The sequence below is a fragment of the Phyllobates terribilis genome, unplaced genomic scaffold, assembly GCF_046119375.1.
Source record: "Phyllobates terribilis strain yellow unplaced genomic scaffold, ASM4611937v1 Scaffold_5__5_contigs__length_657084704, whole genome shotgun sequence".
In the NCBI taxonomy this organism is placed as follows: Eukaryota; Metazoa; Chordata; class Amphibia; order Anura; family Dendrobatidae; genus Phyllobates; species Phyllobates terribilis.
In genome coordinates, this window is record NW_027362765.1 from 261664395 (window position 1) to 261677451 (window position 13057).

Genomic DNA, 13057 nt, shown 5'->3' on the forward strand with positions numbered 1-13057 from the left:
AGGAGACCTCCATTTTCACTATACACTGCAATGCTACATAGTGCTCTGCTTGGAAAAAACACACAAAAAAACCCCAAGCCGTCACACAGCTCCCTGTATGGAAAAATAAGATATAAAGGTAATAAAAAACTATGAGGTACGCTGTAATGGCACCGGACGGCAGAATCACGTGACTGCCGGGCAGTGCTGCTGAGCCCACGCTGTGACGTCACGGCTCGCACAGTCCCATGTCCCCGCAGACCAGTCACGTCCACTGCGGCGCTCACTTCCCCAATCTCTTCCTGCACTGTCACGTGCCCACAAGTCACATGATCTGCTGTTATTAAAGGGCTCCAGCAAGTCCAGCGCCGAGCTGCATGTCGAGAGGTAAGTGGGACTATAGACTGTGTTACTGGCAGCTATAACATTATGCCCACTTGTGCTTTACTCGTGCTGTACAAGTGCTCAGCTCCTGTATGTAGACACTATAATGAGAAGCCTGCCCCTCCTGTGTGTCCTCTGGGGTCCGGCCTGTGCTCACTTTTGGCTATAAGGATCAGCTCTGTCCTCCCCCTACCTGCTTGTTCCCATACACCCAGGCATTGGCTCACTATGTGTTTTATGCATTGCTGTGCGCTGATCTGTGTGGCAGATTTTGCAAAATGCAAACTTTATTAACCCCTGATGTACATGAACGTCGGGGTGCAGATGTGTGGAGCGCACTATATGCGCCAGCCTCTAATAGCTGCCACCAGAATTATTGTCGACTGTTGGACAACCCCTTATCTAGTAAAATGAAAAAAATAAATAAATGGTGCACTTCTCTCTCAGCCCGGCACTGCCCCTTGTCCCCCTGCGATCTTGTGACATTTAGATGCTGCCGCCAATCACTTCTGCTGCTGTGGGTCTCCTTGGAGCAGTGGTTCCCCGTCACTATTTCAGTGCTCCTACAAAGCAGAACCTCTGGCTGGGCTATAAGGGAGATGACAAATTTCACTTTACATTGCCGTATAGTGCAAATAATAATAGTGGAGTCCTCTATGGGAACCTAAAAATACAATGAAAATTGAATTGTTTTTTAAAAGTGTCTCATAAATATTTTTTATTTTTCTGGGGGGGGGGGGTGATTAAAAAAATAAAAGCACATATACGAAAAATCGCCCGATCCTTAAGGGGCTACTGTATGGACATATATGATAGTTGTGTGAATAAGTCTGTACAGTGGTATACTGTGTCCCTATTCTATAGCACCAATGACTCTCTGTACTCTGCCACGTGGGGCACCATACAGAAGAGCTGGTCATTCTATTACGTCTCTAGAAGTCCAAAACCTCTGTATACCGCCATATGACATTGGACTTACATGGAAATACAGTATAGCACCATACCTCTGTATACCGCCATATGACATTGTACGTATATGGAAATACAGTATAGCACCATATTTCTGTATACCGCCATATGACATTGGACGTATATGGAAATACAATATAGCACCATACCTCTGTATACCGCCATATGACATTGGACTGATATGGAAATACAGTATAGCACCATACCTCTGTATACCGCCATATGACATTGGACTGATATGGAAATACAGTATAGCACCATACCTCTGTATACCGCCATATGACATTGGACTGATATGGAAATACAGTATAGCACCATACCTCTGTATACCGCCATATGACATTGGATGTATATGGAAATACAGCATAGCACCATACCTCTGTATACCGCCATATGACATTGGATGTATATGGAAATACAGTATAGCACCATACCTCTGTATACCGCCATATGACATTGGACTAATATGGAAATACAGTATAGCACCATACCTCTGTATACTGCCATATGACATTGGACGTATATGGAAATACAGCATAGCACCATACCTCTGTATACCGCCATATGACATTGGATGTATATGGAAATACAGTATAGCACCATACCTCTGTATACCGCCATATGACATTGGACGTATATGGAAATACAGTATAGCACCATACCTCTGTATACCGCCATATGACATTGGACGTATATGGAAATACAGCATAGCACCATACCTCTGTATACGGCCATATGACATTGGATTTATATGGAAATACAGTATAGCACCATACCTCTGTATACCGCCATATGACATTGGACTGATATGGAAATACAGTATAGCACCATACCTCTGTATACCGCCATATGACATTGGACGTATATGGAAATACAGCATAGCACCATACCTCTGTATACCGCCATATGACATTGGATGTATATGGAAATACAGTATAGCACCATACCTCTGTATACCGCCATATGACATTGGACTAATATGGAAATACAGTATAGCACCATACCTCTGTATACTGCCATATGACATTGGACGTATATGGAAATACAGCATAGCACCATACCTCTGTATACCGCCATATGACATTGGATGTATATGGAAATACAGTATAGCACCATACCTCTGTATACCGCCATATGACATTGGACTGATATGGAAATACAGTATAGCACCATACCTCTGTATACCGCCATATGACATTGGACGTATATGGAAATACAGCATAGCACCATACCTCTGTATACCGCCATATGACATTGGATTTATATGGAAATACAGTATAGCACCATACCTCTGTATACCGCCATATGACATTGGACGTATATGGAAATACAGCATAGCACCATACCTCTGTATACCGCCATATGACATTGGATGTATATGGAAATACAGTATAGCACCATACCTCTGTATACCGCCATATGACATTGGATGTATATGGAAATACAGTATAGCACCATACCTCTGTATACTGCCATATGACATTGGACGTATATGGAAATACAGCATAGCACCATACCTCTGTATACCGCCATATGACATTGGACGTATATGGAAATACAGTATAGCACTACAGAAGTTTATCGATGCTCTATTATAATTATGCACAACTCTGGGTATATTTATTATAAATTTCTGCAATCTTACTCACTTATATGTGTGCTTGGTGTGAAACCACAATGAAAGTCTATGTTCAGCAAGAACAGCAGGAAAACCTCAGCGTTTTAAATACAACCATATAAAGCTGACCTGTGCAGTACACCCCGATTGTTCCTCTTTGATTACTGGAGTATGTAACGGATGGACACCTGACACAAATCAGTTTAATAAAAAAAATGTTTTCTTAAAGGGGATTTAGGTTTTCAATGTTTTTCTGGTAAAAGGCTTGCTCTACCTAAAAGTAATGACCCTCCCCAGGTACATAAAGCTTCTCCTCCACTGCCTAAATCTTTGTTTGTTGACAGGCTGCAGCAGTATGTCACAATTGCAGTGTTCATGACTGCTGCAGCCAAACACTGGACTCAGTGTCTTGTGCTGCAATGGTCGTCTGCAACTCTGTCGTGATTGTGCTCTGTAGTTGTGACATCAATGCTGCAGCGTGTCAGCTCTGGACCAAGGGACTTTTGTAACTTCGTTTTTATTATTTTTAGGTAGTGCAAGCCTTTTGGTGAGTAAAATTGAACACTGAAAAGCCTTATAAAGTTTGGTTGCGGAAATGTGAAGTGGCAAAAAAAGTTGGCTGATCAGGCCTGGTTATTAAAGTGTTAATCCCCAAATTATAATGTGGTCTTTGAATTTTATACACAAATATTTATTTGTTCCAGTAGAACTTCTTTTTAAATCTGCTCCGAAGTGCACAATTCCCCCCTCGCCAAATAATGATGCCCTTCCATGTGATACTGCATTTACCCTCTAATTGCCATTAGATCCATCCTGCTGTAGTTCAGGTACTCCTGGTCGGTTGTGCACAGTGCAGTCCCTCTTCGCTGGCTTCCAGCATAGCTCTGCTCTGCCCCCAGCACAGAAAATAGTGTATTCTACCTTGAGGATACGCTCTGCTTCTCGTGTATTCTGTGCTCTTCTGCAGTAACGAGCTTGACCAATTTTATATTATATCATTTACATCAGTATCGCTGCCTGTGTTTTACCTCATTCTTCTGTTAGCTGGTTTCTAATATAGCTCAGCTGTTCTTCGCTCTGCTCTGCCTGCACATTGAAGCTTGTAATAACTAGCCCAGTGCAGACCTGAGATACACGCATGACTGAGCTGTATTTGATACCTGCTGCAGACAGATCAGTGATGTTATACTGCTAATGCCACTAATATGAAGCATATGGCAGAGGTTTATCTTCTGCCCTATGCATCAACCTTTGCAGTTTCAAATTACTGATTGTCTGCTGCAGGCATCAAGCACAGCTCTGCCATGTTTGTGTCTGCATTGCCTAGTTATGATGAATTTCAGTGTGCAGGCACAACAGACCACAGGATAGCTGACATGTACAGGAGAATATAAAGAGAATTCTGCACTTTATAAGCTTGATGATATGCAGCTGAGCTAAGCATGGCAGAGTTGATACTCATCAGTCAGTTGGCTTTTAGCACAGATCCGAGTCATCAACTCAGAAGTGTGGCTTGTCAGGTGCACTCAGGAGAGGGAGGGGTCTGTAGTACTGAGGAAAAGAGGTGCTGTTGGGAAATGTAGTTTTAGCAAGTATGCCTTTACTGTGCTTTGTGAAAAATAACGCAATTGTAGGAATAACCATTTGAAAGGTTAAGTCAGATGTTTAATTCTGCAGCAGAAATCCAAGATTAAGCCAAACAAGTGTGCTAAAAAAACCTTTTTTTTTCCCTGTTTTAAATGCCATGTAATACATAGGCGCATGATCACTGCACCAAGATGGCACTATGGTTTCTACAGACAATGAATCTGGTTATAATGACTAGTTCTACTCAGTCATCCAGTTCATCCCAAAGCCAAGGACAAATGCCATCAGTCTGAAAAATAAAGCATACATATTAGATGGCTGTCGGGCCGATATTTTGGCTGAGCTCTCCTGTGCTCTCTGAGATAGCCGGTGGCAACTTATCTCGGGGGGTAACAAAAGGATTTGCAGTCCAAAATCAGACATGCTGGTTTTCCCACAAACAAAAGTTCATTTTAATCAATGGCTGTTTGACCGTGTACAGAACATGGTCTGATCATACATGTAGACTGTGAGCCCTCGCGGGCAGGGTCCTCGCTCCTCCTGTACCAGTCGCTGACTCGTTTTGTTAAGATTATGTAAATGTTTTTGCTATGTATACCCCTATCACATGTAAAGCGCCATGGAATAAATGGCGCTATAATAATAAATAATAATAATAATGCCACATCTCCTGAGCAGGGGAGGAAGCAAAAGAGTATACAGACATTACAGCACGGGATCACAGCTGATTCTTTTTGTGAGGTAAAAAGTTTCACTCTGTTTTTAAACAATGTTTTACTTCTAAGAAAGAATCAGCTGTGATCCCCTGCTGTAATATCTGTATTGTCTTTTCCTTCCTCCCTTGCCCAGGAGATGTGGTATGATCAGACCATGTTCCTGCACAGTCAGACACAACCATTGATTAAAATTAACTTTTGTTTGTGGGGAAACTCCTTCAAAGGGACTGGTCAGCACAGAATGACTGTGCAAACTAAGTCTCGGTGCTTCACAATATGGCCAATCACTTAAATACACCATCCCACCTGCTTGCTTTCCATCAATCTCCACGTCCCTCTTTGATTGACATCTTTAACTTTATAGAGCCAGGGAAGGGTGGAAATCGGAACCAAGTAGGTGGGAAGGTGTATGTAAATGATTGGCCCTGCCATGATGCACCGATCGCCTGTACTTGGTTTGAACAGTCATTTTGTGCCGAGAGTCCTTTTAACTCCTCTGACAGTTGTCCGGGGTCCCTATACACATTAGAGTGTCAGCCGGCTCCGTCTATTATCGCCAGGTTTGGCTGTCATTAGTCTTGTGTATGGAGGGGGGGGGACACCCTTGGCACTATCCATTCAGTACAACATACAAATCGCATAACATTATTTGCATGCAGTATGTACTGCTATATTCCTGATGCCACTCTCACACCACGTTGAAAAAAAATAGTTGAGGAATAGTTTGAGGAGCTTAAAGGCCCCAATTCATCAAATAGTTTTCACCAGAATTCTGATGTGAAATGATTTGAAACATTTCAAAATTGTGTGACTTATGTTGCTACCCCACTCTTGGCCTATTCTGACAGCTTTTGAAAAGTGGGCACATAGCCTTAAAAAACACCAGTCTTGATTATTCTGAGCCAAGGTGTTTAAAGGGGTTTCCACTTTAAGTGGTCCCCAGAGGATTGTAAAACAGTCTGATACTACACCCACCCTTGTTCCAGCAGTGGCTGTGCACCGCTGCTCCAAACACTGTAGATTGGATGCAGCAGTGACATGACCTGAACGGCTCACCTCACCGCTGCAGTCAATGACGGAGCTAACTGGCTCTGCCAATGTAGACGGCCCGAGCCGTCACGCTCTGTGATTGACTGCAGCTACTATGTGAGCTACCAGCTTGACATCTCTGCTGTAGCCAAAATGCAGAGACTAGAGCAGTGGCTAAAAGCCAGTGCTGGACCAAGGCAGGGGGTGAATAGTATCTGAGTTTGTTGTTTTCAAAGTATCCAACTCTTTGGGCATAGTGGAAAATCCCTTTAAGGTATTGACTTCAAATTCCACCAATCCCATTGATTAAATGCAATCTATGGAGGTTCCGTCTCACAATTTATAGGGTGTACTGGATCTGCTGCTGTCTTGTGCCAGATGCAACCATCAGAAGTTTTGTTGTACTTGTGCCTTCACACAGTATGCCAGACACACTTAACCTTAGCGCACATTCACACATCACTTTTTTTTTGAGTGGGAATGGAAAAAACTGTAATTCCGCTATTGTTATTTAAGATTTAATCTTATGGTGTTCACCGAGCCTGATAAATTGTTACTTTTCATGTTATTTATTTTATATACAGTGAAGGAAATAATTATTTGATCTGTTGCTGTTTTTGTAAGTTTGCCCACTGACAAAGACATGAACAGTCTATAATTTTAAGGGTAGGTTCATTTTAAAATTGAGAGATAGAATATCCTAAAAAAAATGAAGAAAATCGCATTGTATAAATTAGATAAATTTATTTACATTTTGCAGTGAGAAATAAGTATTTGATCCCCTACAAACCATTATGAGTTCTGGCTCCTACAGACCAGTTAGAGGCTCCTAATCAACTCTTTACCTGCATTAAAGACAGATGTCTTACATAGTAACCAGTATAAAAGACTCCTGTCCACAGACTCCATTAATCAGTCAGACTCTAACCTCTACAACATGGGCAAGACCAAAGAGCTTTCTAAGGATGTCAGGGACAAGATCATAGACCTGCACAAAGCTGGAATGGGCTACAAAACCATAAGTAAGACGCTGGGTGAGAAGGAGACAACTGTTGGTGCAATAGTAAGAAAATGGAAGAAATACAAAATGACTGTCAATCGACATCTGGGGCACCATGCAGAATCTCACCTCGTGGGGTATCCTTCACCATGAGGAAGGTGAGAGATCAGCCTAAAGCTACACGGGGGGGAACTTATTAATGATCTCAAGGCAGCTGGGACCACAGTCACCAAGAAAACCATTGGTAACACATTACGCCTTAAAGGTTTAAAATCCTGCAGTGCCCACAAGGTCCCCCTGCTCCAGAAGGCACATGTGCAGGCCCGTCTGAAGTTTGCCAATGAACACCTGGATGATTCTGTGAGTTATTGGGAGAAGGTGCTGTGGTCAGATGAGACAAAAATTGAGCTCTTTGGCATTAACTCAACTCGCAGTGTTTGGAGGAAAAGAAAAGCTGTCTATAACCCAAAGAACTCCGTCCACACTGTCAAGCATAGGAGGTGGAAACATTATGTTTTGGGGGTGTTCCTCTGCTAAGGGCACAGGACTACTTCACCGCATCAATGGGAGAATGAATGGAGCCATGTACCGTAAAATCCTGAGTGACAACCTCCTTCCCTCTGCCAGGACATTAAAAATGGGTCGTGGCTGGGTCTTCCAGCAAGACAATGACCCAAAACATACAGCCAAGGCGACAAGGGAGTGGCTCAAAAAGAAGCACATTAAGGTCATGGAGTGGCCTAGCCAGTCTCCAGACCTTAATCCAATAGAAAACTTATTGAGGGAGTTGAATCAACGAGTTACCAAGCGACAGCCTCAAAATCTTAATGATTTAGAGATGATCTGCAAAGAGGAGTGGACCAAAATTCCTCCTGACATGTGCACAACCCTCATCATCAACTACAAAAAACGTCTGACTGCTGTGCTTGCCAACAAGGGTTTTGCCACCAAGTATTAAGTGTTGTTTGCCAGAAGAATCAAATACTTATTTCTCACTGAAAAATGCAAACAAAATTATCTAATTTATACAATGTGATTTTCTTGAATTTTTTTTTTTTTTTTGGATATTCTATCTCTCAATGTTAAAATTAACCTACCCTTAAAATTATAGACTGTTCATGTCTTTGTCAGTGGGCAAACTTACTGTAGAGTCGGCGTCCCTGCCCTCTGCTAGGCAGGGACGCTGTTCCCCTCACCTCTCCGCTCCGAGCCCGGCGTCCTCCTCCCGCTCTGCTGGCAGCGCGCGCTCCTTCCCGGCCACGGTGCTTAGGGCGCACGCGCTCCCCCCCTCTTAAAGGGGCCGCGCGCGCCGTCCTAAGGAGTCCCCGGCCAATGGCCGGAGGACTTCACCATATATAAGGCACCTCCTCCAAAATGGAGGTGCCCGAGCAATGTTGTTGCACTGTTCACTACTCTGCTTCAGCCCTCAGGTCCCGTTTCCAGTTACCTGCCAGATTGCTGTCTGATTCCTGCCTGTTATCCGCTTACCTGCTTGCTAGCCTGAGGTCCGACGGTCTGCCTTCCGACACCTGTCAGTCTGTCTATGGACCAGCTTGCCCGCTCACCTGGGAGCGCCCACCTGCTACCTGCCTGCTAGCCTACCTGGAGGTTCCGCCGTCACGTACTGTGACCACCTGCCAGTCCAGAGACTCTTGCCCGCTCACCTGGGAGCGCTCATCTGCTACCTGTCTGCTAGCCTACCTGGAGGCTCCGCCGTCACGTGCTGTGACCACCTGCCAGTCCAGAGACTCTTGCCCGCTCACCTGGGAGCGCGCATCTGCTACCTGTCTGCTAGCCTACCTGGAGGCTCCGCCGTCACGTGCTGTGACCACCTGCCAGTCCAGAGACTCTTGCCCGCTCACCTGGGAGCACACATCTGCCATCTGCCTGCTAGCCTACCTGGAGGCTCAGCCGTCACAGGTCGTACCTACCCTTTACCCAGAGACTGTCCCGGTCACTTGCCGTGACCTCCTGCCCGTTCACCCAGAGACTGTCCCGGTCACTTGCCGTGACCTCCTGCCCGTTCACCCAGAGACTGCCCCGGTCACCTGCTGTGACTACCTGCCTGTCTTCCCTGGTCGCCACCCGCTTCCTTACAAGGACCGCCCCCTTGTATAAGTTGCTCAGAGGTTCCGCCTCCCAGACCCGTTACACTTACAAACACAGCAAGGGATCAAATAATTATTTCCTTCACTGTATTTACGAATAATTCTACAGTATTGCACAGATAAGCAACAAAAATAGCTAAGTGCAGTGCTGTTCTCAGCTATCTTCGAAATTAAATTAATTTATTTTAAATTTGGATAGATCAGACTTTTATTAAACCAAATATGTGTATTTTTTTTTTAGTTGTCTTATTTTCAATGGGCCAAAAGGGCGATTTGAACTTTTATGTATGTTTTTTTTTTTTTTACTTTTTGGATTTAATAATTCCCTTAGGATGATCACAGCTTCAATTCACCTATCGTTTGTGCTATACATAACGGCGCAACAGCCCTGTTGGTGTGTGTTAAATGCCGTTGTCAGAGATGGACAGCGGGACTTAACAGGTTAACAGCCGAGGGTGGAGCTCTTATATCTTAATCTATATTTCAGCTTTTACTGAGCACTCCACCCTGATGCCACAGGTGGTTTTAATTGCAGTAGGATCTGACTTTCCCACACATAAGCAGACGGATGTCCCTTAGAGAGGTGTTCACATTAGTAGGGTCCTGACATCGAGAAACTCCTTATCGCGGCTGTCGGGTACACATGAATTGGCCAATTTATGCGCTAAGATTTCTCATTTATTTCTATATTCCACAGCAGTAATGCTATTCATATTTCATACTTCATAATTATATACTAAGTGTTACAGAGTGCTACTTTGTTTGTTAATTGTATATGGCGGTAGCTCCTCCTAGTAAGCACCTGTTCACACCTATTTCTTGTATTCGAAGTGCCGTCAGTTTTTTCTGTTTGTTATCAAGACCAAACTCATTGCAGTCATCTACCAGGACATTTTAGAGCACTTCATGCTTCCCTCTGCTGACAAGCTTTTTGGAGATGGAAATTTCATTCTCCAGCAGGACTTGGCACCTGTCCACACTGCCAGAAGTACCAATACCTGGTGTAAAAACAACAGTATCACTGTGCTTGATTGGCCATCAAACTCACCTGACCTTAACCTCATAGAGAATCTATGCGGTATTGTCAAGAGGAAGATGAGAGACACCAGACCCAACAATGCAGACGAGCTGAAGGCTGCTATCAAAGCAACCTGGGCTTCCACAACACCTCAGCGGTGCCACAGGCTGATCGCCTCCATGCCACGCCGCATTGATGCAGTAATTGATGCAAAAGGAGCCCCGACCAAGTATTGAGGGCATTTACTGAACATACATTTCAGTAGGACAACATTTCGGATTTTAAAAACATTTTTCAAGCTGTTGTTATAAAGTATTCTAATTTACTGAGATAATGGCCTTTATGTTTTCATTGGCTGTAAGCCATAATCATCAACATTAACAGAAATAAACACTTGAAATAGATCACTCTGTTTGTAATGACTCTATATAATATGAGTTTCGCTTTTTGCATTGAAGAACTTAAATAAATTAACTTTTTGATGACATTCTAATTTAGTGAGAAACACTTATATGTAGAGAGGAATAACCTTTAAAGTTTATATTTGGATTCTTGCAGGTGGCTGAAGATGACAGATCTCAGGTGTTGTGAAAGAAGGAGATGGTGGTCTGATAGTATGATATTGGGGCTTGGTGTCTTTGTTTTGGTCAGTACAGTGGCCACTTCTCGGGAGTCGTTGGATACATGTGCTTTGGCCCCTTCTAGTCGATTTGACTGTGCACCGGAAAAAGGTGTAACAAAGGAAGAATGTGAAGCCCGTGGTTGCTGCTACTCTCCAACTGAAAAAGATCCAAGGATTGGCCAACCATGGTGTTTTTTCCCATCCACATATCCAAACTATAGGCTGACCAGCAAAAATGAGACCGAACATGGATTTACTGCTACCATTGTTCGATCTAAGGAGACCTTTATGCCAAACGATATTATGACTTTGCAGCTTGTGGTGTTATTTGAGACTGATGACAGACTGCATTTTACTGTGAGTATTTTTATTTTTTATCTTTTGACACTTTTTTTTTCTTCCTGGAATTGATTTATTCCACTTTAGTTTTTTTTTTCAGATCGTTGACCCAGCTCAGAAACGTTATGAAGTTCCCATGAAAACTCCATGTGTAAAAGGAAAGGCAACCAATACTCAGTATGACGTCCAAATTACCGCTGACCCATTTAGTATTGTAGTAAAAAGAAAGAGCAATGGACAGGAGCTGTAAGTGGCTGACAAGTGGTTAATATGACTAATTCAGACTGCAATTATAGAAGGTTAATGTCTCATATGTTTTGATAATTTTTGGTCTCATAAAGACAATTTTCTACAAAAAATGTTTTGTGCAAATAACTCATTTAGATATAGGAAAACCCTGTAACAATTATATTACCTGTTGCTCATTATATATGTGTATTCATTTGACATGGCTGTCAGTGTATGGAGAAAGCTGCGTAATTATTTGTTATAGGTGCGATGGACAATGAATCTTTTAAAAGAAGACATTTTAAAGTTGAGTTGTCTCATGGGGGAAAAAAAAATGGTCCATAAAACTGGGAACCTGGAGGCCCCAAATGGGGATCTCTTCTGTGATCTAGAATCAAGCCTTCAAATAACTGACTCTGAACGCAGATAATGGACTGATAAACCTAAAAAACGATGACACATTCTAATATGATCACTCCAGCAATATACAAGCACGGAAGGGCTTCTCCCTGATTACACATATTCATTAGATATAGCTTCCGATTGCCTCTAATTTTTTGACATTCTGTCTGTTGTAATCCTGCCCCAAGTCCCACACTCAATGGTGGTTTACTAATTTTAACTTTTTACCACGAGCAAATACCTACAGTATAACTTGGTATTCGAGTGGTCTCCCTTTATAGAACCTGTCTCAGACCAACATTGATTATGTAGGAAATGTATTTTCATTTGTTCACACACAGAGCTACCACATGATTGATGGTTGTAGATCCCCTATGAGCCATTAGAGCTTGTTGGTTGCAGTTTACACAATGGTTATTGCTTTTTCACTCGTTACTATTGATGACCCACAGCCCTCAGCACAATTTTGACTTCATACAGACCTCTGAATAGTTTTAACTTCAACTTATTCTTAGAGCTTGGTGCAATTACTTAGTAACCCAAGTTCTGCTTTACAACACCGCTTTCAGTGAATACTGAGGATGAGGCTCGCTAATGCTTTAGCCTTGTTTCTAGCAGCCCTTTCCCCACCTGATCCTCCTCCTATCACCCATTGTAAAGTGTCCTGCTGTTCAAAACTAAACCAACTTTTCCACCCAGGTGTCACACATGTCCTACACAGGTTATGCAACACCCTGCAAGCCTGGTCCGGTTTCCTGTCCTGACTTGCACTTGTCTATAATGATGCTGGCATCTCCTCCATTACCAGCCAGTTGAGAAACTGACTACTCACTGAAAAAGCAATCATGAAGTTGCAGTGCCATGAGTATTAATAAGAATTTAGGCCCTAATTTGCAGCCGTGATGGCCTCTGCTGTTCCAGGAAGGCTTTTTACAAGACAATAGCTTACAGTAGGAATTCCATTTAATCCCCAATGTGTCCAAAGGCTTGAGGTCAGAACTCTTGGCAGACCACTAGAGTTCCCTGAAATGAAACTGCTCATAAGGTGTCTTTATGGA

General features: G+C 43.0%; 1 protein-coding gene across 1 annotated transcript in view; it reads left to right on the forward strand.

Annotated features, from left to right (window-relative positions):
- The first annotated feature begins 211 nt into the window (after positions 1-211).
- The window catches only part of GAA (alpha glucosidase), a 66391-nt gene continuing 53545 nt past the window's right edge, over positions 212-13057 (forward strand). The window contains exons 1-3 of the mRNA XM_073684113.1: positions 212-366; positions 10967-11387; positions 11470-11615. Of these exons, the coding sequence (XP_073540214.1) occupies positions 10977-11387; positions 11470-11615 (557 nt within the window). The 5' untranslated portion in view covers positions 212-366; positions 10967-10976. The remainder of the gene's footprint in view (positions 367-10966; positions 11388-11469; positions 11616-13057) is intronic.